Source organism: Electrona antarctica, assembly GCF_951216825.1.
Source record: "Electrona antarctica genome assembly, chromosome: 3".
NCBI classification, from domain to species: Eukaryota; Metazoa; Chordata; class Actinopteri; order Myctophiformes; family Myctophidae; genus Electrona; species Electrona antarctica.
Genome location: NC_136808.1, coordinates 1990970 through 2018114, shown reverse-complemented (window position 1 = coordinate 2018114; position 27145 = coordinate 1990970). Strand labels below are relative to the sequence as shown.

At 42.8% G+C, this 27145-nt stretch overlaps 1 protein-coding gene across 4 annotated transcripts in view; it reads left to right on the top strand.

Moving 5' to 3' along the window:
• The window catches only part of esrp2 (epithelial splicing regulatory protein 2), a 53161-nt gene that overhangs the window by 4126 nt on the left and 21890 nt on the right, over positions 1 to 27145 (top strand). For 2 of the 4 annotated variants that reach the window (XM_079497283.1, XM_079497285.1), the window contains exons 4-11: positions 14258 to 14371; positions 17458 to 17572; positions 19163 to 19258; positions 21168 to 21222; positions 22220 to 22327; positions 23150 to 23282; positions 24285 to 24327; positions 26718 to 27019. In XM_079497283.1, coding sequence (XP_079353409.1) covers positions 14258 to 14371; positions 17458 to 17572; positions 19163 to 19258; positions 21168 to 21222; positions 22220 to 22327; positions 23150 to 23282; positions 24285 to 24327; positions 26718 to 27019 — 966 coding nt within the window. Of the gene's footprint in view, positions 1 to 14257; positions 14372 to 17457; positions 17573 to 19162; positions 19259 to 21167; positions 21223 to 22216; positions 22328 to 23149; positions 23283 to 24284; positions 24328 to 26717; positions 27020 to 27145 lie in introns of all 4 variants that reach the window. The other 2 variants (XM_079497282.1, XM_079497284.1) reach the window with 1 other exon arrangement.

The window sequence follows — 27145 nt, the reverse complement described above, 5'->3', positions numbered from 1 at the left end:
CCAATAAGGGACCACCATACTTACCCCAACATACATGCATACATACCCAGCCGATCACCAAACGTACCTTTCATGAATGGTGGTCCCCTATGGGCCGACGGATTACAGTACTTGCACGCTCTGCTTGCTCAAGTAATTACGTCACCAACAGCCAATTAGGGACCACCGAGGACAGGCCTACATATCATACCATACATACATACATACGCAGCCGACCACAGTACTTGCACGCTCTACATTTGCAAGTAATAAAATGTTTTTCAAAGTTGTAAAAGAAAATCCAAATAAGTTTAGGGGTAAGATGGGGCCCCCTATCTCTTCAGTGGTGGGTCTGTCAGTGTCGGCTCATGAGGCTACAGCACCCAATGACATGTTGTTTGCTTTCTTTGGTGAAAGATTTGTAAAGGCTGGGGAGATTTGGAAGAGGTGACTTTCACCATGACACCTAGCTAATGGCTGTACTGTATGATCAGGTCTTTTGTGTATTCATGAATGTAGTATTTATTAAGCACTCGAATCCTAGCATCCCTATTGTGGTCATGTCGTAATAAGCAAACATTAAGAGAAACATTAGGTGAAAATTGCAGATCTACAAGCTCGCTACAGATTGAAATGCAATGTGGAGTGAACTTGTGTGTAGGCTTTTTTTTTCTTTTCAAATGGATTTGGTATGGAGAGAAAAAAGGAGTAGAAATCCCTACTAGGAGACCCAAGTCAATGAAGTGTATAATAGGCTTTACATGTTTAATGATAATATTGCAACATTGCATGGAAGTTATTATATAAAGACCTAAACGGCTGCTCTTAGTTGGCGTTCTCACCAGCATGCTATACTGCGATTCAAACCAAACCTGCTGCGTATTGTCGGAAAGGCAGGTGTGAAGGCTCATTTGAATTCTGGTGCGGACCAAAACGATCGCATTCTATTTCGCCAAAAAACAGGGGTTCCGCTTTGCACATCTGACTTCGATTCACTACTATTCAGGTGTGAATGCAATCCGCATCAAATAAAGGAAATTAATGTGGTAGATCAATGAGGAGTAAGCACAGTTGGAGACGGAGAAGGCATATTTTCCGCAGCTGCAAAGATGTGCCGTTACCGTGGATAGATGTGGTCGAATGAGGAGACTGAAGCCCTGATTGAAATATGGTCGGCACGAGCACATTAATCAATTGCTTAAGGAAACGCATACAAACACTGCGGTGTACAGAATATTCTATCTGTGTATAAATATGGAGCGCTGTCACTGTGTGTGTGGGGAGTAGGGACATCTCGTTTAAATATAAATACATATTTGTAAACGTCGGAGGTCGGCTTCATTTTTAGCACATTTCACACCTGCACATCACCATGGTTGCTTGGAATGGGCTGGTACTACAGGGTACCCCTGTAAGCCTAGCCTCGGTCCCAGCCTTGCTCATCTGCGAAGAGAAAAGCCCGGTCATGACCTAAGGCAGGGGTTCTCAACCCGTGGTTCGCGACCCCTCGGGGGGTCGCCAAAATATTTTGGGGGGTCCCCAAAATATTTTCCAAAAAAAAAAATTAAATTTTATTTTCGCGATTTTTCAAAAATAGCAGACCTACAAGTTCATAGCGCGCCACTCGGTGGCGCGCTATGAGCTTGTAGATCTGCTATTTTTCAATAGCTAAATTATAACAATGCTTAAAACATCAAAAGGGGTTCCCACCCAAAATGGTTTAAGGTTATTGTAGCAGTCAATTTATATTGGGGGTCGGGAGGGGGCGGGCGGGGGTCCTGAGACATTGCCAAAGCATTTCCGGGGGTCCCCGGCCAAAAACGTTGAGAACCCTTGACCTAAGGCAGAGAGTGCCTAGGTGGAAGGAAGCGGGGCTTCCAGCGTTTGAACTTCCCCTGGAAGTTGACACTTTTCCGCTTCAGCCAAATTCCAGCACTTCCGTTCGGGCACTCGACAGTAGGTCTTGCCCAGCGTGCCTGTAGCTGGGCTGCTCTCATTTTGGGCGGGAGCCGGGAACCCCTTTTGGTGTTAGCATTATGTTATGCTTTAGCTATTGAAAAATAGCAGATCTACAAGCTCGTAGCGCGCCACTCTGTGGCGCGCTACGAGCTTGTAGGTCTGCTATTTTTGAAAAATCGAAGAACGACTGACATAGAAACATAGCTTTTTCAGAAAGCTGTCAGGATGTAGAAGACATTTTTAGAATCTGATCTCAGGTCAAAAGCTCTTCAGTCTGAGGGAGCAGGCAGGATGCAGCAGCCTGCAGACTGATGCTCCATCTACTCGCAACCAAGGGTCATTATATAGTTTTGAAATTTATTTGTTTTTTATTTTGTGAAAAGGCTTAGTTTTGTTTTATTTTTAAATATAGGAATCAAACTTCGTTTTCTTTTTTCTTTCTTATATAACCTTTAATTCACGTAAAATCACCACAATTCTTTTTTCCCACGATTTTGATACCCATTTTTTCACCCAGTTTCAATTATCTAATGTAATCCTGGGTGCTACACTTCCTCTGCCAATCTGGGGGGGGCACCAGCGGACTGACCTCATGCTTCCTTCTATGCATGAGGAGTCCCAAGCGGCTTCTTTTCCCCCTTGCGGGGGAGACTTTCCCCGGCCGGACTTGGCGCGTGGAAGGACAAGTTATTCCGACCAGTTCCTTTCCCCTCCATCAGGTGCCCCGGCTGGCCATGGGGAGGCAGTTTAGAGACCAGGGTTACTGCTTGCAAACTTCACACAGAAAGGCCCTTTCGCCAACCCCCCCGCCTCGGGTATGGGCACTGATGACGTGGAGGAGAGAACACGCGCCCACAGCGTCCCGAGCAGGAATCGAACCCAGGACCTTCTAGCTGTGAGGCGACAGCACTACCGGCTGTGCCACCGTGCCCCGGAATGAATGCTTGTTGTCTGGGAGCATCGAAACAAACTATGGCTAATCAGATCTCACCTTACAGGCTTGTAACAGACATGGATTATAATATTGTGTTACTGCCCTGCCTGTACGTTTTGTTCCACTTGGCAGTTGATTGCAGTGATAAACAACACTCTCCACTAACACTTAAGTCTGGGAATTAATCCATTTCGACCTGAGGATGATTCTAAAAATGCATTCTAAATCCTGACAGTTTTCTGAAAAACCCATGTTTCTATGTCGGTGCATGCAGGTTCTCAAACTTTTTCATGTCAAGGACCCCCACTGCCCCAGAATGATATATATATTTGGCTGCGGAGCCCCATCTGAAAATATGATCCAGGGACAGAAGCAAAGATTTGAGTTAAAAACGTTCCCTCTGAAAGAATATATACTCAAAGATTTGCGCCACATTTTCACAAATTTTCAAAAATAGCAGACCTACAAGTTCATAGCGCGGCACTCGGTGCCGCGCTATGAGTTTGTAGTTCTGCCATTTTTAATTAGCTAAAGTATAACGCGATACATCAAACACCAAAAGGGGTTCCCGCCCAGAATGGATTAAGATGGGAACATTGATGGCAAATGTAGTCGGTAAGCACTGGAGAAGGTCGCAGTTTGTTGACAAAATGGTACGTGTTGTGTTTGTACCCGTAAAGTTATGAACACACATTTTGTCCCAGTTGCAAAATGGAACAACGTGGATCGGCGTTGTCACACCCTGGTGCTCTTATCACCAATGGCTTCAGCTTTTCTCAGCATGCAAAGTACACTATATAGAACAAACAGTGATATGCACATGTTCAAAGGCCACAGTCTGTCTCCTAGCCTATGGCAGTCTCTGTCACAGACTGAGACACAATGTTTGACACTAATTCCTCATTTCTTTCTTTTTTTTTTTTTTTTTGATATTTTTGTGTTTTATTTTTTCTGGCTTTATTGATAGATAGTAGACTAACAGGAAATGGGGAGTGACATGCAGCAAAGGTCATTGGGAGTCGAACCCGCGACACGCTGTCAGATGGCATTAAATCAGCGGCTGGACCCTCCTCAAATCATCTTAACGGCGTGTATGCCCTATTTTATACGTCGTCGTGCAACGGTATCGCGCAAAGATGGTGGAAATGGGTGTCGTCCTAACTCACAAAAATGCCCTAAACCCATTCTGGACGGGAACCCAATTTGGTGTTTTAACTAAGCATTATTTAGCAATTGAAAAATAGCAGATCTACAAGCTCATAGCGCGCCACCGAGTGGCGCGCTACAAGCTTGTAGGTCTGCTATTTTTGAAAAATCGTGAAAATGTGGCACAAATCTTTGAATATATTCTTTCAGAAGACTTTATTTATTTCGACGTCAGGCCTAAATGGTTTAATCGGATCAATCATTATTACTTGGCCTCTAACACTTAGACTTCTAAAAGATTTTAGTCATTTTTTGACAGATCCAAGTAGAGCTTGTCAAGAAGACATACTCGTTGGTAGATAATCATGTCATATGAGAGCCAAAGCAATATTTGTTTATTCACAACTGGTAGTGCAGCTGGCCAGACACTGCTGTTTGTTGTGGGGAGAAAAGCCAATGAGGTAGAGAAGATAAATATTGAGTTTGTTTTGCTTGGATTGCCCCAACACACACAGCAGTGACGTAAAATACCACATCAGATCTAATTTGAAATTGATTAATTGAAAAGAGGGGATTCTGCTTAAAGGCGTAGTGAAATGAAAAATGTTTTTCTCACTTTTTTAGACCACATCCGTGGTCCTCAGGCTCATATGAGCAGACCTAACAATGGATGCCAAAAAAATGGGTACATTTTCTATTTTGTGTATTTTTATTATCAAAAGTCCATAACAATCGAATTTTAATTACTTCCTGAAAACGTGTCAAGGCCCACATCGATAAAAGCCAATAAAAATGAAGCTCACCCGTTTGAAGGGTTAAGCGCTTTGGATAAAAGCACTAGTATATAATACACCATTTATATATTTTCAGTGAATAGATTTGGTGTGGACTGTAGAGGGGGGGAAAAGGATCGGACTAATAGAGGGGTGATGGTAAAAGAAGTGTGTAGGGTTTAAGTGGTTAATGTGCTATTGTTTTTTTTTGTATTTACCTCTGCTGAGGGAGTGTTCAGGGGCCTGTTTTTGCAACATACCTGTTCCTAGTGATTAGATTTGCGTCCTGTGTGCAGCTGCTTGATTAAAGTGTGGTTTGGCACAGGAGAAATGGCCAGGGCGTGCCACCACCTCCTCTAAAACCATTTACCTTTCTCTCTCTCACTAATCCGGCTGTAGTGATTGAACAAGGCGTGGCTGCAGTGCACGCATAGCTGTGAACAGCTATTAACACCGCTATGAACAAACACTACTGTCATTCGGTTATCTCTTCATACCATCATGAAACACACTGGCTTTTTCTGAAAACTCGTATTGCATCAGCACAAAACTCCTTATTGACTATTTCCCCTACCATAAGCCCTCAATGAATTGAATTGAATGGGGCTATGGGGTTATGCTTATTCGCTTATTTCCATCAAAATAACTAGTAAAGTGTGCCGCTTGGGATATTATTTACATTATGAAGAGAGGATATATACAAAAAAATAATAATTTTGAGCGATGGAAATAAGCGAATTAGCACAACACCCCATAGCCCCATTCAATTCCAATTCATTTAGGGCTTATGGTAGGGGAAATAGCCAATAAGGAGCTTTTGCACAAATTAACACCTGGACCTCTTTGGTGGGGACGTAACAACTACAAATAAAGGTAAGAAAGCCTTCTAGTATGGAATTCTCCTTTAAAGTATCTGGTATTTTTGATAGTTAGTTTTGATACTTTTGATTTAACTGGGATCATATTTTGCTCACTGTAGTGAGATGTACAGTATGGAAGCCTCGTCCTAGAAATGAGTGAGTTGACAGACATTTGTTGTCTAACACTTAAGCAATATTACACGAGAGGGTGTGGTTTAACGTGATTATTGCCACGACAGTGATGCGGTCAGGAACGAGACAAAGTAGAGTTCCGCAAGCATCACTGAAGTGGCAATAATCACGTTAAACCACACCCTCTCGTGTAATATTGCAATTATACAACAGTTACCCTTAAAACTAAGAAAATCACTGAAAAAAAATAATATTTGTTTTAATGACGGATGTAGTCACTACGACCACAAATGTCCCAAGAAACCAGCTAGCCTAGCCACCGAGTTTGCTAGCGCTCTGGGAAAACAGAGCAGCTGAATTCTTTGTTTTGATTGGGTGGTGAATGGTGCTGGTTTGATCCACGGCTAGAAGGCTGTTTCAACCAATCGGATTGCTTCCTCGAAACGACCTGTGGTATAATTTAAGTTAACCACTTTCCTTTTATTATTCTTCGTCGTATGACGAGTGGTGCAAATCCCCCCCTCTCTCTCCTCTCTCATTAGCAGGCAACAGTGCAGCACTATCTCTCTCTCTCTCTCTCTCTCTCTCTGTTTCTGGCACATCAGCGCCACTTTTGGTACTCATTGGTACTGGTGCTCATTAACGTCGCACACAAACATAGTCACACACATAGTTGAACACGGACATTGCTGTTCCTTGGAGCACCACTCAAAAATAAAGGTTACGGGAAAATAGTCCCATGACTGACTTAACACAGTACAAGCTCACACCGTGTTGCATATTGAGCTTGTAGATGTATCGGCTATAACAATGGGCATGCCCAGAATGGGGTATGCCCATAGAGTATATAAAAGGATAGAGACTGAACTGGCGCAAAGCTCCGCCCCCCCCCAGCTATTCATGTCAGTGGAAGTTGCTCAGTGGCGTTTTGAAGCACCCGGAAGACTGCCGGAAGTACCGTCTCAGAACGTCTACTTCCGCATTTGACCACCAAATTTTGGTGGTCAAATGCGGAAGTGCAACCGAGCGCTCAATGTTAAAGCCCAGCTGCACGGGGTTTCCCGGTCATGAATACACGGGTCCGCCTGTAGTCCCTCCTCCTACCACTAGGGAGGAGAGCTTCAACGTTGAATAGCCTCACTGGCCCCTTGGGTATGCAGAGTTGAAAGTGCAAAGACTCGTGGTGTCATGGACCGGTGCCACAACTATCTCTGTGTCCTCCCATGCATGCACAGAATGCAGTCCTGCCAGGACAGGAATCTAATCTAACTTCATTGTTTTAGCATTCCATAGCAGTGCGTGTGTGTGTGGGTGTGTGTGTGTGTGTGTGTGTGACCCGTGTATTTGCGTTGCATGTTTCTGTGGCATTAACCCATTTTGGACTGAGGTTCTAAATCCTAACATTTTTCTGAAAAACCTATGTTTTTATGTCAGTGGTGCTCAACCTTTTTCATGTCAAGGACCCCCAGAATTATCTCTATTGGGCCACGGACCCCCATCTCAAAATATGTAGTTCCAGGGACCCCCCCAGGAGCAAAGATTTGAGTTAAAACATTCGCTCTGAAAGAATATATTCAAAGATTTGTGCCGCATTTTCACGACTTTTCAAAAATAGCAGACCTACAAGCTCATAGCGCGCAGTGGCGCGCTATGAGCTTGTAGATCTGCTATTTTTCAATAGCTAAAGTATAACGTAATGCTTAAAACACCAACATGGGTTCCCGCCCAAATTGGGTTAAGATCCCCATCTGTACACCAGTAATGCATGTTGTAATACCTGTTTGATGGTGGCGTGCCGGTCGAGGACCCTAAGATGACTGATAATGTCTCTGGCTCTTCTCCAGATTGGAACGGAAGCGACGCAAACTTTAAATTATGGCAGACTGGCCTACTGTAGATGACGACCCAACTTCTGGGTACTAGTCTAGCTGGTTGTAATGGAGTCCTATCGGAGTAATGGTGATAACCGGTATCACAATAGACACGACAGATATTGGACGGAACAAAACATGTCATGTTGCTCAATAATGATCCATAACAGGATTTCAGTAGCTCAAGAGTTGGAATGGCTGCTTGGGAGTCAAAATCTTCCGTGTTAAAACCCATTTTGGGCGGGAACCCCTTTTGGTGTTAGCATTATGTTATGCTTTATCCATTGAAAAATAGCAGATCTACAAGCTCATAGCGCGCCACCGAGTGGCGTGCTACGAGCTTGTAGGTCTGCAATTTTTGAAAAATTAGAAGAACCACTGACACAGAAACATAGCTTTTTCAGAAAACTGTCAGGATGTAGAAGACATTTTTAGAATCTGACCCAGGGTCAAAATGGGTTAAATCCCCCTAGGAGGTTATTATTGAAATGTCTTTGAACAAGACATTTAACCCTTAACATTTCAAAGACGGGTGCGTAGAATCGTAGGTGGATTGGATTCTACAATAAAAGTGATTGTTGTGTCACTGAAGCAGATCATGTGATTGAGGGTTTGACCCATTATTTTGCATAGCATTCATCACTTGAGCACTTATTTGGTAAATGGTGCATTTATATAGCGCCTTTATCCAAGGCGCTTTACAGAGATTGTGCATTACATTCACCCATGTCTTGCTCAAGGACACTTCGACAGTAACTCTGGGGGAGCCCGGGTTCGACTGGCAACCTTACGGTTACCATCCAGCCACTCTACCCCTGAGCCACCGCCGCCCCTATTTGCACCTATTTGTTTTGAGCCCAGCCCACACACATTTATTTTTTATAAGATTGAAGCAAATATCGTTGCCGTTGGCCGGAAACCCATATTTTAACTTTTCCCTACTTCATGCTATAGCGTCACACAAAATAATAAAATGTAGCGGATACGCAATCTCTAAAGAAATGCGCGAATAGTCGTGTTTTGAGCTTTTAGATCTTCTACTTTTGCTATTTCTTTGTTATAACCCATTCTCGGCGGGAACCCCTTTTGGTGTTAGCATTATGTTATGCTTTAGCTATTGAAAAATAGCAGATCTACAAGCTCATAGCGCGCCACCGAGTGGCGCGCTACGAGCTTGTAGGTCTGCTATTTTTGAAAAATTCGAAGAACGACTGACATAGAAACATAGCTTTTTCAGAAAACTGTCAGGATGTAGAAGACATTTTAAACTGTCAGGATGTAGAAGACATTTTAAACTGTCAGGATGTAGAAGACATTTTAAACTGTCAGGATGTAGAAGACATTTTAAACTGTCAGGATGTAGAAGACATTTTAAACTGTCAGGATGTAGAAGACATTTTAAACTGTCAGGATGTAGAAGACATTTTAAACTGTCAGGATGTAGAAGACATTTTAAACTGTCAGGATGTAGAAGACATTTTAAACTGTCAGGATGTAGAAGACATTTTAAACTGTCAGGATGTAGAAGACATTTTAAACTGTCAGGATGTAGAAGACATTTTTAGAATCTGATCTCGGGTCAAAATGGGATAATTCAGACCTGAGGTTTCCACAGTCAGACAGACAGTATTCTGTCACTCGATCGTCAGGATGCGTTTTCAGACATGATGAAATATATAGAGCACAGCAGGTGATGAAAGCCTTCTTCACACGTCAGGATGAGAACTGTCAATCAATAACCCGTGAGGATGACGTCCTGGTTACCAATACCATAGCAATGCCTGTTATCTTATGTTTTGCTTGATTTATCTTAACCACTTTTAACCCATTTAGGCCTGACGTCGAAATTAAAAAAAAAAAAGTTTTCTAAATCATGACAATTTTCGGAAAGATTTGAGGCACATTTTAACGATTTTTCAAAAATAGCAGATCTACAAGCTCATAGCGCGCCACTCGGTGGCGCGCTATGAGCTTGTAGATCTGCTATTTTTCAATAGCTAAATTATAACATAATGTTTAAAACACCAAAAGGGGTTCCCGCCCAAAATGGGTTAATGGTTAATGTGGTTAAACGCTAACGTGACATGGATGCGTTCCAGGTCTCAATGGATTAACCCATTTAGGCCTGACGTCGAAATTTAAAAAAATGTCTTCTAAATTCTGACTGTTTTCTGAAATACCTCATGTTTCTGTATCACAGTGGATGCTCAATATTTCATGTCAAGAACCCCCAAAGATTATATGTAATATGCCTCCGCCCCCACATCTGAAAATATGTTCTTCCAGGGACTCCCAGAAGCAAAGATTTGAGTTAAAATGTTCACTCTGTAAGTCTGTAATAATATATATTCAAAGATTTGAGGCACATTTTCACGATTTTTCAAAAATAGCAGACCTACAAGAGCTTGTAGATCTGCTATTTTTCAATAGTTAAAACACCACAGGGGTTCCTGCCCAAAATGGGTTAACTCCTTTAACCAACTAGGGAGGACCCCCCCCCCCTAGCATTCTGGGCAAGTCATTATAGGAGAAATTATGTTTAGGTGAAAAGTTGCTGATCTACAAGCTCACACTGCATTGCGGCAGCTTGTGGTTTGCTTGTTTTCATCGCACAATACTATCATAGTATAAAATGGGGATTACGTGGTTAAGCGTCGTCGGCCATTCATGTGTAAAGATTTATTTTAACCCATTTAGGCCTGACGTCAAAAAAGTCTTCTGAAAGAATATATATTCAAAGATAGCGAGTGGCGCGCTATGAGCTTGTAGATCTGCTTTTTTTCAATAGCTAAAGTATAACATAATGCTTAGTTAAAACGGCAACCTTGGCAAGTTGGGAAGAAACAGTCCCCAACCCATGGTCAGACAAACACATCTCCTGTTTTTAGAATCTGTCTCCAAGACCCCAACCCATGGTCAGAAATAGTCCCCATACCCATGGTCAGAAACAGTCCCCAGCCCATGGTCAGACAGAAACACATCACATCTGTTTTTAGAAACCACAAGGCCACTGAAGAAAAACTGAAAACTGCCTAATGTCTTATGTTGTAGTTGTACTAGCAAGAAAACGGATAGCTGAGCAACCAATTGAGTTGATTCAGAAGAATATTGTGAATTCAGTGCAGGGCAGTGAAGCCTTCTGAACTTCTGTTCCATTCACTATAGTACGTATACAGTAGTTTGCACTGTTTAGTTGATGCTAGTGGACCGATTTAGCGGTACATCTTTGGAATTTAAAGATGTGGTGGTGTTTTGTAGACTTGTTGAAATTAAAGGACCACAGCAGACTAAATGGCTCACAATGTAAACGACGGTTACAATTAAAATTGTCCACACCATGAAGAGGAATCTGGTCAGGGCATCTTATTTGGTGAGTGAAGACCTAGACATTTGTTTGGCTCTCTCCGTCTCTATCTCGTCTGTCCCTCTAAGCCCCTTTCAGACAGTACGTTTTCTCCTTCAGTCAGCAGCTGGTTGAAGCGTCTATAAACGGCCTTGTGTTTTCTCTCCAGTGTCTGTGTGGAGAGCGTGCCCCAACCTGTACCCCCCTAATACTCCCTCTCAGTGTCTGAAGATCTGTCATATATATATATAGCCAGTGGCCACATGAAATTACCCCTCCTCCAATCAATCACTTGGGACCCAGGTATAAGATCCCCAGGACAGATAGCATAGCATGTGCACCCCCTCTTTCCACTCATCCTGTAGGCCTTTGATGTCTGATGGTAGATAGCTTGGCGTAGAGAAGCGGATGGGTGGGGTACTGGCTACAAGAGTTTTTCTTTTAAATTTATGGTTTTATCCAAAGTCCCATGTCAGGATGCAATGTAGGAATCACAGGAAGATTTACAAGGTGTGCTTAATAAATTACTGCGGGAACCCCTTTTGGTGTTAGCATTATGTTATGCTTTAGCTATTGAAAAATAGCAGATCTACAAGCTCATAGCGCGCCACCGAGTGGCGCGCTACGAGCTTGTAGGTCTGCTATTTTTGAAAAAGAAAAAAAATAGATTTTTTATTTATTTTTTTCAAAAGGGCAGGGGGTGCTCTAGCACCCCCTAGTGTCTATCTGTGCACGCCACTGTATATATATATATATATATATATATATATATATATATATATATATATATATATATATATATGCGCAGGCCAAAGAACTTCCCCAGGGAAAAGGAAGGGCTATATATATATATATATATATATATATATATATATATATATATATATATATATATATATATATATATATCGGTGTGTCCAAAAACATAGTTACTGGACTTTAGCTTTGTAGGGCAGTATTGTAAATTGTTTTTGACATCTTTGGTCCAAAATAGGCCCATGTTTTGGGTAATTGTTGTTGAGTTGTGGATCTGTCCAGGATCATCAAACATTGCTAGTGGATTCTGAATTAGTACTAATAGTGTGGAATGGTGTCAATTTAGTTTGATTCGTATCAAGATCATTTGGTGGTGAGTTAATGTTAATGTTCTTCCTCCTTGAAACATTTTCTGCTTGATTAGCATGCACGGGAACTTAAATGAGAGCCATCATTCCACAGGAAAGTGGAAACTGTGTTTTATTGCCTTAACCCATTTTGGGCGGGAACCCCTTTTGGTGTTAGCATCATGTTATGCTGTAGCTATTGAAAAATAGCAGATCTACAAGCTCGTAGCGCGCCACCGAGTGGCGCGCTACGAGCTTGTAGGTCTGCTATTTTTCAAAAGTCGAAGAACGACTTGACATAGAAACATAGCTTTTTCAGAAAACTGTCAGGATGTAGAAGACATTTTTTAGAATCTGATCTCAGCTCAAATTTTGACTGCTGCAGTATGTTAGTGCTGCACTTCCATTGATGGCCCGTAAGAAGGTTGAAGGAGCTGAGGGTGTTGATGGCAAAACGCCATCAGCTGGGTTGCCTGGTTTACACAACAGCAGTAAATGACCCCAAATTAAACGCATTAAGTTTTGACTAAACAAAAAGGCCACCAGGCCAGTATAAGGGAGCCCCGATAAGCTCATGATGATGTGTGGTTGTTTACAGAAAGTGGTAGGCATGCAGGTTGGTCTCGCCGGGGTCTTTTTTTTTTTAAACTTTTATTTTTCTCGTCTTGACTGTTCGTTTGTCTGGCTGGGTGGAAACCGTGATCCAGGTGATTAGCGTCAAGTTCATCCTTGTCCTTGACTGTCTCTCCTCCCTCACCGACAAACGCACAGAAACCTGTTGAACAAGCCCGTGACACACTCTCTCTCACAAGTCACAACACACACACACACTTTGGACTGTGTGTGTGTGTGTGTGTGTGTGTGTGTGTGTGTGTGTGTGTGTGTGTGTGTGTGTGTGTGTGTGTGTGTGTGTGTGTGTGTGTGTGTGTGTGTGTGTGTGTGTGTGTGTGTGTGTGTGTGTGTGTGTGTGTGTGTGTGTGTGTGTGTGTGTGTGTGTGTGTGTGTGTGTGTGTGTGTGTGTGTGTGTGTGTGTGTGTGTGTGTGTGTGTGTGTGTGTGTGTGTGTGTGTGAGAATATACACACACACACCAACCTAATTGAATTGTAAACCTAACTCTAAAAACCTTTTTTTAACCATAAAACAAACTATTTCTCTTATGAGGTTCTCATAATTAATATAATAATTACTGTAGGCAGCTGATATATTTTTTTTTTAACCCCTTTCACCCTGCCATCCCTATTTCGGGGCATGTCATAGGCACACTTTTTCAAATGTTAATCAAGAAACTGCTGATCTACAAGCTCACAAGGTGTCCCCCAATAGAGAGTATGCACATGCTTAAAGTGAATGGCACATCGAGTGGCAAATCGAGTGGCAAAGCAACAGGCAAAGTGAGTTTAACATCGTTTAATGTTGTTTAATGCAATCAGATAGGACTTTTCTGTGTGGATGTCTGGGCTGTCAAGGCCAGAAAGTAGTTTTTTGCCACTCAGTGGGCGTTCCTGCACAACTTCCGGGTTTGATGATGATGTCACGCGCATACCCTCTATAGTGTTTGTTGTCTGAACGAGGAACATTGTATAATTAAAGTTTTATCACACGCACGCGAGCGTGACAAATAGTTATTGTGAAAAATGTCAAAGTCAGGATCAGCATTGGACCCAAAAAGTCAGGTTCTAGCTATATTTGGTTTTATAGCTAGTTTTGTTGCCCAACTTGTTTGGTTGGTATTTTTAGGCGGGAACCCCTTTTGGTGTTAGCATTATGTTATGCTTTAGCTATTGAAAAATAGCAGATCTACAAGCTCGTAGCGCGCCACCGAGTGGCGCGCTACGAGCTTGTAGGTCTGCTATTTTTGAAAAATCAACATGTAAACATAGATTTTTCAGAAAACTGTCAGGATGTAGAAGACCTTTTTAGAATCTGATCTCAGGTCAGAATGGGTTAAGTGTCGTGGGGATGCACGCGCAGATCTGACACGCCAACGGACCGACATGCGGAAACAACGGGCGGACATGTGGTCGCCGGTCGAACATACGCTGCCTGCGCTGCTCCCGTGCTTGCGGTTAGGGTTTGAGGTACGTAGGTTGTCGGTTTAATAGTACGTCTAGTCTAAACTAAAAGCCTGTACCTGTCATGTGTGCTTCTTCCCTCAGTTCCAGCAGACGGTGCAGTCGGAGGTCAAGGCCCTGGGCCGGAGCTCCTACAAGCTGTGTGTGGACTCTCCTCTGGTGGTCCGACAGGCCCTCCACCCCGAAGCCTCCAAAAAGGTACACCGTCCTTCACCCCACAATACTGTCTGCAATGTGTCATGCAAAACAACATTGTATCATGTCTACAAAGTCCAGTTTGCGGGAATTATGAGAAAATATAATTTTACGTTTTTGACTAGCATTTTTTTTCTTCTTTTTTTCCTTTTTTTTTTTTTACCCATTTAGGCCCGACGTCGAAATAAAAAAAACGTTCGCTCTGAAAGAATATATATTCAAAGATTTGTGCCGCATTTTTATGATTTAAAAAAAAAATAGCAGACCTACAAGCTCATAGCGCGCCACCGCTTGTAGATCTGCTATTTTTCAATAGCTAAAAGTATAACATAATGCTTAGTTAAAACACCAAAAGGGGTTCCCGCCCAGAATGGGTTAAAGATTTGTTTTTGGCCTTTCTGCCTTTTATTGATAATATCAAGTGAAGATGGACAAAGGTCGTCATGAACGGGACTCGAACACGCGACACGCTGTCAGGACAAAGCCTCTTATGTGGCATGCACCTGGACCACTTGGCCAGCGGGCGCCCCTTGAACAAGCATTTTCACATGGGTGGGGGGAGGGGGGGGGGAGGGGGAGGGAGTAACCATTGTTTAAAAATATGTTGTCTTCTTATAATGTGCAGTGTATATAGGCCTTCCCTTTTCAACTGTTTAGCACCTGTCCTGTTGGCTGTATTTCTTGCTCCTATTGCTGAGCGGTAACATGTTATAATCCGCACAGGAATGCCAGCTATCCATGAATCACCCACACATGAGGTCTCTGTCCATTGCTCTGTAGATTGCCATGTCTTAATGCATGTCTTTTGTTCATATAGATGATGTGATGTAAGCACATTTTAGTCATCCTAAATGCTGGGGCTCAGTGTTCATTTTTACAGCAAATTCTGATTTAGTCTTTTGAATAACACACCATTTAGTTTTAATCCTATTTTAGTCATCTGACATTGTTTAGTCTTAAGCTGCGTTCAAACCTGGATAAGTTAGAGCGGCGCAATTACAACAAAGTCAATGCAAAGACGAGAAGAACAAAGCCTGGTATCTTCTTCGCCCCGGCTGGAAAAATCCAATTGAAGTGACGTTCGCTAACCCCCTGACTCCTACGCATCGCGTCCTGGCAGCCAATCATTGTTGATGTTGTCCGGAATCCTGGAAATGTTTTGGTTTTATTCAGCCGTCCACAACTGACCGCCGGGACTTGGCAACGGTGGAAAAAGCAATCTACAAACACAAAGACATGGGAACTAATGATAAATGATGAAGTAGTAGGAATTATGTTCAATCTATTGAATTATGTTCAATGTATTGAACCGAGCCGTCTTGGGTGAACGAGCGGATCCATTTGGTTACACTGCCAAAGTTAACCCATTTAGGCCTGACGTCGAAATAAAAAAATACGTTCGCTCTGAAAGAATATATATTCAAAGATTTTTGCCACATTTTTACGATTTTTCAAAAATAGCAGACCTACAAGCTCGTAGCGCGCCACTCGGTGGCGCGCTATGAGCTTGTAGATCTGCTATTTTTCAATAGCTAAAGTAGAACATAATGCTTAGTTAAAACACCGCCCAGAATGGATTAAATTACGGTGTCTACAGCCAATACAATAGCCAATTGGTACAAGTTGTTGTGAGCTTGTAGATCTGCTATGTTTGACACCACAATACAAAGTAACTTCCGTCTTTGAAATACACAATAAAAATCAACCTGCAGAAAGTGAAAATAACAACTGACTTCAAGTAGAGGAAGGAACAATATAGTCCACTTGCCAGAATGTGAACCCGGACATGTTGAGTACACCAACGTTTTTATGTTAGAGTATGGGTCCCCAGCGTGTAGAAACTGCCGGATGCTAACTTGCATATATGTTGAGCAATTTTTATAATTGCCAACTCAAGGTATGGCCACTGAGCCAACTTGGGGACCCAACGCAGCTCCTCCAAGGAAAAAAAACAAATTAACGGAGCTGAACGTGAATCCCCCCCACCGCCCACCCCTTTTTTTCCCCCTCACTGTATAAGTTTCTTTTCCCTTTTTACCTCCTTTATGATGAATTCCTGTTCTGTCTATAGAAGTGTCTATTTGTACGTCTCTAAATGTTTTGATGATTTGAACATGGTGGACCCTATTGGAAACAAGTGTAATGCTTAATTGGGTCGTCCACTCACAGTTAACAGCCTTTGTATTGAGTTTGTGCTTGAAATGTACTGTAATTCTGCAAACTGTTAATACATTCTTCAATCAATCAATCAATCAATGGCACAATGTGATAATGTCAATCCGGGTTCACACTGAGGCTCTATGTGCTGACAAGTAGACTACGGCTTCACTCACACCTATACATCTAGCATACAACAATGTTGCATGGTAGATGTAAGCAAGTTGTAAGTGTCATGGCCGCCCCAATGCATTTCCAATGGAAGTCACATGGTTTGATACATTTTTGCCTACAAGCTGATGTATGTATGTTGTATGTGTTTCGACTGCCCCCCTCCCCCTCATACGACACGTTTGTCTCTTCAAACCACGTGACTTCCAATGGAAATGAATTGCGAGCTTGCAACAGTCAACAAGTCTCATGCATCAGCTATACAACATTCTGTTGTGACAGTGTGAGTGGAGCCTAAAAGTTCTACCAATCATCACGGTATGGTCACAATACATGCCAATTCATACCGTCTACACCGTTTCTAGTTCTACTGTTGTATGTCCCCCCCTAACGCATCTCTGTTGTCTTGTGACGTGTTGAACATTGGTTCACTAAATGGCTCTTTTCGACTCAAGAACTAAGTGACTCGTGTTGTGCAGTCTGCAGTGAAACACATATTTCATGGCATTTCTGGTTTCAGTTGGTGGTTCTTGTTATTAGTTTCCATACACTATGGCTGTGTTTCAGATAACGTTGGTAGTCGGAAAGAGCCATTACATTTCGGGCACTCTCTGCGTTGTTGTGTTCCTCATCACATCCCTAAATCTAATCATGTAATAGTGTGGGCAGTAGGCAGTATGTTTCTGGTATTCCCTGTCTCACCCCTTTTAATGTTTGCTCACGCGTAGACTCTTAATTCCCGTTGATCTCTTCTCTTTTAGAACCTCGTCCTCCCAGAGTGTTTCTTCTCATTTGTGGACGTGAGGACAGAGTTCCGCAAATGCTGCCCCAACGCTGGCCCTGTGCAGGACCTCACCCCGTCCTCCATGCTGGAATGTATCCTCTTTTGTTGACTATATAGTTTGTTGTGTTTAGCGTTTTCAGTCGGTTGACCTGCATTATAGTTGTGGGGCTTCATGGTAAAAACCTAAATATCCATCCATCTTCAACCGCTTATCCGTAGTCGGGTTACGGGGGCAACAGCTCCACCAGTGAGTCGATGTGTTTCCTCCAACTGCACCTTGGTCTCCTCCCAGTGGGACGTGCCTCGAGGACCTCCCTAGGGAGACGCCCCGAGAGGCATCCTAACCAAATGCCCGAACCACCTAAGCTGGCTCCTTTCCAGGCGAAGAAGCAGCGACTCTACTCCGAGTCTCTCTCTCTCGCGTGACTGAACTCCTCACCCTATCTCTAAGGGAGATGCCAGCCACCCGTCGGAGAAACTCATTTCGGCCGCTAGTATTCACGCCCTTATTCTTTTGGTCATGACCCACACTTCATGACCATAGGTGAGAGTAGGAACACTTCTTGACCATAGGTGAGAGTAGGAACACTTCTTGACCATAGGTGAGAGTAGGAATGAAGATTGCTCGGTAGACAAAGAGCTTTGCCTTCTGGCTCAGCTCTATTTTCGTCACAACAGTATGTTACCACAATATATCTTTTACATCTGTAGAGTATGTTACAATTTATTATACAGGAACACTGCTTGGTTGAATGCTTTATTCTGATTGGTCTATCGCTTAATTGAACGTTGTGTTATTTCTTGATAATGACAGCTTGGCTCTATAACAAGCCACTGTCGAATCAAAGGTTCATATCAATGTGCTGCAAATTGATAATGCATGACACTTGATACGGCACTTGATTTTATACCGTATCCACCATGACAGCCAAGTAAACAAAGACACCATGTCATTTACAACTAAACATTGCACTCAATAATGTTTTTGAAAACATTTGAAGCGAGAAATACACAATGCAAAGTAAACTAATATGTATTCTATTTGATCAACACCTGGAAAACAATAATGCCTTGCTCAGTGCATCTGTATGGTAGAGCCTACTCTTCCATTGAGACATTCAGATCCTGGTGTCAGGTCGAACACCTATACTGGTTGACAAGTTGTACTATCTGAAGCCCATATAAGCCCAATATCTACAGTACATGCAGATTTCCTTTTAGCCCATTTTGACCTGAGATCAGATTCTAAAAAATGTCTTCTACATCCTGACAGTTTTCTGAAAAAGCTATGTTTCTATGTCAGTCGTTCTCCGATTTTTCAAAAATAGCAGACCTACAAGCTCGTAGCGCGCCACTCGGTGGCGCGCTATGAGCTTGTAGATCTGCTATTTTTCAATAGCTAAAGCATAACATAATGCTAACACCAAAAGGGGTTCCCGCCCCAAAATGTGTTAGAGGAGCGGTAGAAGTTTGGTCTCCTACAATGAAGGCCTGGCAGCTTTATCCTCGTTTACAATACACAACGTGTGAGAGCACAATCACACAAAGTCAATGAAATGACAATATTCAAAATAAAACACAAAGTACAACATACTATTGCCAAGATTATTATTATTTTGTGATCATCTGAAAATGTTCACTGTCACATTTTGAGAGGGTATAGTTTCCTTAACCGTGTGTAGGTGTGGGTCTCCCTCCCATGGCGGAGCAGGTGATGGGCTTGAGGGAGGTGAAATGTATGGTGCAGATAATCCTCCACCTCCTGGCTGAACCCCTCAGTAAGTAACGACACACGCGTGCGGTAATTATCATCATGCACATCCCCACTTCATAACAAAGGTGCTGAAAGGGAAAAAAACGTTCTTGGAGATGCGATCAGGATGAGATGTTTCACTTTGTAGATTGGCTTTGGTTTTCTGAAAAAGCAATGTTTCTATGTCTGTCGTTCTTCGATTTTTTTCTAAAATAGCAGACCTACAAGCTCGTAGCGCGCCACTCGGTGGCGCACTATGAGCTTGTAGATCTGCCATTTTTCAATAGCTAAAGCATAACATAATGCTAACACAAAGGGGTTCCCGCCCAGAATGGGTTAAAGCTGTAGTGAGTACTAGTAGTAAGTGTAGTACTATATTCTGATAACAATCATTGCTATAGAGATGATGTTCATGGGTCTCTTTAGTGAACAGAGCAGAGATTAAAATAGGGTGCATTTTGCATCCCAAAACGCAGTTTATAGTTAAGGAACGCAATAAAATGACCTCTGCATCCACGGGATGCACTACTGTACTACTGTACTGTTTTCTTTTTTACTCTAGTTTATTTTGTTACCTTTAGTTATAATAATCATTTCTTCTGTTTTCTACATGAATATAACCACATTATAACCATATGAAATGGGAGTTAAATGCTGCACTTTAGAGCAGAGTTTAACCCGCACGATGCTGCACTTTAGGGCAGAGTTTAACCCGCACGATGCTGCACTTTAGAGCAGAGTTTAACCCGCACGATGCTGCACTTTAGGGCAGAGTTTAACCCACACGATGCTGCACTTTAGGGCAGAGTTTAACCCACACGATGCTGCACTTTAGAGCAGAGTTTAACCCACACGATGCTGCACTTTAGGGCAGAGTTTAACCCGCACGATGCTGCACTTTAGGGCAGAGTTTAACCCACACGATGCTGCACTTTAGAGCAGAGTTTAACCCACACGATGCTGCACTTTAGGGCAGAGTTTAACCCGCACGATGCTGCACTTTAGGGCAGAGTTTAACCCACACGATGCTGCACTTTAGGGCAGAGTTTAACCCACACGATGCTGCACTTTAGGGCAGAGTTTAACCCACACGATGCTGCACTTTAGGGCAGAGGAAACGTTTAACCCATTTTGACCTGACCTTCTAAATCTTCTAAATCCTCCAGTTTTCTGAAATAAATATTGTCACGATTTTTCAATAGCTAAATTATAACGTAATGTTTAAAACACTAAAAGGGATTCCCGCCCAAAATGGGTTAAACCACACGATGCTGCACTTAAGGACAGAGGAAACGTTTAAACCACACGATGCTGCACTTAAGGACAGAGGAAACGTTTAAACCACACGCACTTGAATGAATAGTTTATTTCGGTGGTTTACATTTACATGTTAAGTTTCATCATTTGCATTTAAGTTTTTTACAAAGGGGTAGCACCGAAAAGGTCTAGGCTGAAGCCGAAGCTTATTATGCCTAGCCTTTAAGAAAAGAAACAAAATACAAAATGTATACAAAGAAAAGAAACATAATACAAAGGAAACAGAAATAAATAAGGCATTTTTTAGAACTTAGTCATTTTAGACTTATGATAATAATCTTATGTTAATGTTTAATAGTGTTAATAATCATTAACATAAGATTATTATCATAAGTCTAAACTTATAGGACAGAGTAAAACAATTCAAGTGTTTTCTTTCCATCTTGCCTGTGGCCGTCCCCTCTCTGCCATACCCCGTTATTAAATGCCAAGCCCATCTTATCTCCTGGGTGTGATTGGCTAATAGGAATGTGAAATGAAAACACAAAGCTGCTCGGCAGGGCTAACCTGTTTACTGCAAAAAAATAAATAATGGTAGTGTCTTAAGTCTAAAGAAATCAAACCATCTCCTATAATGACATTCACATTCATTTTGTGTGTTTATCTTTCCCCGCCAGATCACAAGTTCTCCTGCTTCGAAACAGTGAAGTACAAGTTTGAATCCGGTGCATGGTACGTATACTACGTAGGGGCTTTTGACGTTTTTTTTTCTGAATCTATAGAGACTATCCATCTCCCTTGGCAGTGTCGCACCGTGCGTTGAACCACACCTACTAGCCAGGGCTGTAGTTTTAGAGTTCTGGCTCCATGCCTGACTGACTACCCAACCAGACCTCAGGCTCCTGCCATTGATTACAGCAACAAGCAGACCACAAGCGTGTAATTAAAGCTGTCCAACTTTGCCATCAAGCGCTCACCCAGGCTATCCCGTCGCAGTGCGATCAAATCCCCGCCTTTCTCACACAGCCAATAGCCTATTGCCTTGACAACCTCTGGCATTTAACAGCAGGAGTGTGTGTTACTGTGTTTGAGCACTTTCTGTGTAAGTTGCTTCAGTGGCACAGCCTCGGTGGGAAGTCTTGTTTACATTTCATTGTGTTGGACAGGTAACTTTTCATATTAAGGCCTGACGTCGAAATAAAAAAAAGTCTTTTGAAAGAACATTATATTCAAAGATTTGTCCCACATTTTCACGATTTTTCAAAAATAGCAGTAATAGCTAAAGTATAACAATGCTTATATTAGTTAAAACACCAAAACGGGTTCCCGTCCAGAATGGGTTAAAAGTAAGTCAGGATTAATTGTATAGCACAACAAGGCAATGCAAAATGATTTACATAAAACATTAAACATTCTTGGGTTACATCATATGTTTCACAATAACCTTTCTACATGAACAACGTCTCTAAAAACAAAATTTAAAAACTACATTTATTAGCGAGTGTCTGCCCCGGCACTCATGGCAAAATGATCTCGCCACCGGAAATGTACTTGAAATGTAGTATTTGTTTTTCCGATGACTTGTTGCATTCCGAAATATCTTCGGGCACTGGGACTTTGCAGTGGTTGGTTCTGTATTAATAAGCACTGTAATGACCAGGATGTTGAAACCTTTAACCTTCTTAAAGGTTTCATGACATTCATTTTAATTTATTTGTTTGTGTAGCAGTAAGACGGAGCCAGTGGACAGCGAGACGGTGATCAGAGCGCGAGGCCTGCCGTGGCAGTCCTCGGACCAGGACATCGCTCGCTTCTTCAAAGGCCTCAACATCGCCAAGTATGTTTGAAGCTTGAGTTTTTAGAGGTCTCTTCCAGTGACCCACCCGGTCAAGCCGTTTTACACTTCTAATCTTCTCTGGCCGCCGTCCATTTCAAAACATGAACTCTGATTATCCCCGCCACAGGCCCAATCAATTCAAAATGAGGTTCTGGTGTGCAGTAATCGGGGGCAGGGTTTGCCGAACTGGATGGACTGGTTCCTTCTTCCTACGTTTGGTTTGCCCTAGATTAGAAACTAGTGGTTCTAAAAACCTTTTTAATTTCAAGGACCCCCATAAATGACCGCATACACATGGAACCAAATGGCTCTATTTGATTCCATGTGCAAGCCGTCTGGGGGACGTCTTTGGGAATTTTTAGTGAAACATTTTTCCTTTTGTTGTGTGTGCGTGTGTGTGTTAATGTAATGTAATGTAATGCACAATCTATGTAAAGCGCCTTGGATAAAGGCGCTATATGGGGTGCAGACTTAGTTTAGACTAGTCATTGGTTAGACATGGGTTAAAGTTAGGTTTAGGTGTGCGGGGTGCATACTTAGTTTAGACTAGTCATTGGTTAGACATGGGTTAAGGTTAGGTTTAAGTGTGCTGCCCCATGGGAGGTTAGGGTTAGGGTGAGGGTTTGAGATAGGTTGTAGTTGTAGGACTAATGACTGGTCAAACCAATGACTAGTCTAAACCAAGAACTGTCTAAACTAAGTACTGCACCCGCGCTATATAAATTCACCATTTACAGTATTGAATTTGCCTTTTGTTTTGGGAAATGAGTGCACAAGAAGTACTGACGGTAAATTAAAACTGTGGGTCTGTCGTTGCGCCAGGGGCGGTGTGGCCTTGTGTCTGAACGCTCAGGGCAGGAGGAACGGAGAGGCCCTCGTTCGATTCGTCACCACGGAGCACAGAGATCTGGCTCTGGAGAGACATAAACACCACATGGGCAGCAGATACATCGAGGTTCGAACCCGTTTACTGTGTCCGTCCATCATAATATACACTGTAACATCATCAGTGGTTGGTTACATTTGTGACTAAATTTGACTGAGGGACTGCCATTGGATTTTTTTCAAATTGACATATTGGTTGTTCAGTTTGACCCACCAGTTTTGGAGATATGGCTTATAGAGTAATGTCTTGCAGAAACAGCGAGTTGAGAAAACAGACTTGAAAGGTTCACTTCTGTGGTCTCTAACATTACACCTATAGCTACATGTTTAAGCATTTATTTCATATTCACATGTCGATTTCAGCTCTGACACTTATTTCAGACATGCTCTAGTATGTGAAGAGTCTGCCTGTGCTATTAACTCATTTTTGAAAAAAAAAAAAAAGTTTTCTCCTCTGGTGAAAAACTGGAATTTGCACGATGGCAGTCTCTCCGTCAAATCTGGTCACATTTGTACACACGTTGCATACATTTGGTTGCGTTGTACACAAGGGTTATATTAACAGCTTCACGAATGAACACTGCAGTCCATCCATCATAATACAGTGTAAAACCCTCGGTGTTCATTGAGGGGAGGGGGATCCGTTCTGATACGGTGTAGACGTTATCCTCGTGGAATAGCTTAAGTCCTAAGCTGATGTTAATTGCTATTCATGATGTCCTGTTTACTTTCAAGTTGTGGATCTCACCTCAGAATGAAAAACACGAAACGAACGCAATTTTTCATATAAACTTCAACATGAACATAATATCAACACGAAAAAGTGATGGTCAATAAATTGATACCAACCTGCTGTCTGAATTAAATACATGAGTATGTTGGGGACAAGTCTCACATACTCATGTATTTAATTCAATGTTCAATGCTCGCTTTGTTTTTGTGAAATGGGTTGAAGATGGAATTTTTTTTCTCAATGTCATCTTGTGGGCAGTAGTATGTATGACATGTTCTTCCCGCACAGGTTTTGAGTTGCTGTTAATTGCTAAAGCTAAACCTGCTCTCGTCCGTTCAGGTGTACAAGGCCACAGGGGAGGAATTCCTCAAGATCGCTGGAGGTCAGATTTCAGATTTTTTTTCTTTTTTACTCCTTTTCCCTCTCTTCTCTCTCTTTTCCTCTGAAGAGTCATGTTGAAAGGGTTCCTGGTTAGTATGTTTGCGTGCGTGCGTGCGTGCGTGCGTGCGTGCGTGCGTGCGCGTGTATACGTTGGTGTGTTTGCATGTGTGTTACCTTTCAGTTACAATTTTGCCCCTCATCACCCAGATGGAGCCCCTCCCCACGTAGGTAAAAGAGCAGGTCGTTGGGAAAACAGAAAGGACTCTCTCTTGCTCTCCCTCTGTCTCTCATCCTCTTACTTCCTCTTTCACGCTCTACCCTTCTCCTTTGCCCTCCGTTTCATCCTTTTTCTATCCCTCTTTCAGCCACTTCTCTCTGCGTATCGTACCCTCGTCTAACTGACTCGTGCCCCATCCGCTTCGGAGACTCTCCAGCGGCTTATCCCAGTCTGCGCGGGAACCCCTTTTGGTGTTATCATTATGTTATGCTTTAGCTATTGGAAAAATAGCAGATCTACAAGCTCATAGCGCGCCACCGAGTGGCGCGCTACGAGCTTGTAGGTCTGCTATTTTTGAAAAATTGAAAAACGACACGGAAACATAGCTTTTTCAGAAAACTGTCGGGATGTAGAAGACATTTTTTAGAATCTGATCTCAGGTCAAAATGGGTTATCCCTGTGGGGAATGAAAGGCGCTTTGTGAGCTGCCCCCCCTTCCCCCTCATCCCCTGCCCACCCCTCTCGGAGCTGGAGAGAAACCTTACCCCCCCTCCCCAAGCTAACAGCAGCTCACCTGTTCACTTGGGTCCCCCAAGCTACCGCTCCCAGGGGGGGAGAGAGGGGGCTGTCGGCCGGTGAAAAGCACCAGCTCAGTGCTCACACAAAGGGGGTGTGAAGACACAAAGGCAGGAACCTAGTCCTCTGGACCACGGCGCGGCATGCTGCAGCAACAACGCTGGACATGGGGGGTGGGGGGGTTGGCATGAGACGACATGTGGGTAGAGGAGAGAGAGAAAAGAACAAACTATAGGGCTGCAACTAGCAATTATCATCTTAGTGGTTTATTCTATTCATGACTTTTTTTGATTAATCTGATAATCGATTCAAAGCCACATTTTAGTTGAGACAAACTAACAAATACCTGTTTTACTCTACTTTTTAAAAACTTTGAAAGGGAAAAAACAATATTTCAACCCCCCCCACTCTTTCAGAGTGATAATTTTGAACTCAAATCTTTGCTTCTGGGAGGTCCCCCCCTGGAAAAACACATTTTCAGATGGGGTCCGGTCGGCAGCCAATTACATATATCTTTGGGGTCCTTGACATGAAAAACTTTGAGAACCATTGACATAGAAACATGGGTTTTTCAGAAAACTTGTCAGGATTTAGAAGACATCGTAGAATCGTCCTCAGGTCTAAATGGGTTGAATTGATTAGCTTCATTGACTGCTGCTCCCCTAAGACGGAGAGGAAGAAACGGACATGACTCAAGGCAGATACGTGTCTGTGGACTTTGTCCAGACAAGATGAGATCAATATTGATTGAAGGCACGTTGGACTGTCGGCAGATAGACGTCACACACCATTCAGGACAGTAGAGAAAAGTAGCCGGAAAGCCAATGCAACCAGAATGGTCTGTTTATATGACGGAACAGAAGGAAAACCAATGCACACACAGAATAGAAGTTATGTCAACAATGTAAAACATTCACTTTACCTTCAAATGGTCTCACGACGTCTTGCATGCATTCATTAAAAAATAGCAGGTATACAAGCTCGCAGCGTGTTATTTTTGTAAAGTGTTTGAAAAGAATCTTCTCTTCTGGAGGTCCCTGGCGCAAAACATTTTCAGATTTGGGGATCCTTGGCACGGAAACGTTTGAGAACTGCTGCACGAAAAAGTCTGAGAACGACAGAGAACTACTGATTTTAGAAGGCATTCGCAAAATCTGCCTCGTATCTTTAATGCGTTAAAACCAGGCGTTTCAAGGACTTATACCTGTTCAGAATATTGCTAATAGCAGCTAAGAAAGCCATCACGAGGAGATGGTTGAAAGCAGACCCTCCTAGAGAGGAGCACTGGATGGAAATTATTGAAGAAATATATCTCATGGAGAAAATGACTCATAATCTGAGGACCAAGGCGGAGCTATTTGAAAAACGTTGGGAAAAATGGCACTTATACAAGAGTGAATAGTGTGTATCCCCCCCCCCCCCCCCCCTCTTTTTTTTGCTTTTTGTCCTTGTTTTGTTGTTTGTACTGGTTTCGGGTTGTTTTTGTCTTGCTTTTGTTTTTCTTGAATGTATGTACGTTTCGATTGTTTGGAGAAAAAAAACAAAACAGGCGTTTCACATCTCGTTCTGCTTTTTTGTTGTTTCCGACCCGTTCCCAGGCACGTCGAACGAGGTGGCCCAGTTCCTGTCCAAGGAGAACCAGGTGATCATCCGCATGCGAGGGCTCCCCTTCACCGCCACGCCGCAGGACGTCCTCACCTTCCTGGGCCCCGAGAGTCCCGTCACGGACGCCACGGAGGGCCTGCTGTTCGTCAAGTACCCCGACGGCCGGCCCACCGGCGACGCCTTCGTGCTCTTCTCCTGCGAGGAGTACGCCCAGAACGCCCTGAAGAGGCACAAGCAGATCCTCGGCAAGCGCTACATCGAGCTGTTCCGCAGCACGGCCGCAGAAGTCCAGCAGGTACCGATGATTATCATGAGACCGTGTTGAGCCTCTGATGGCTCTGAAAACTGCCCTTTCATTTGGATTTTATTATCAAATCAATGAACGGCTGCAAAACATTTGATTTTTTTTGTATTGATTACT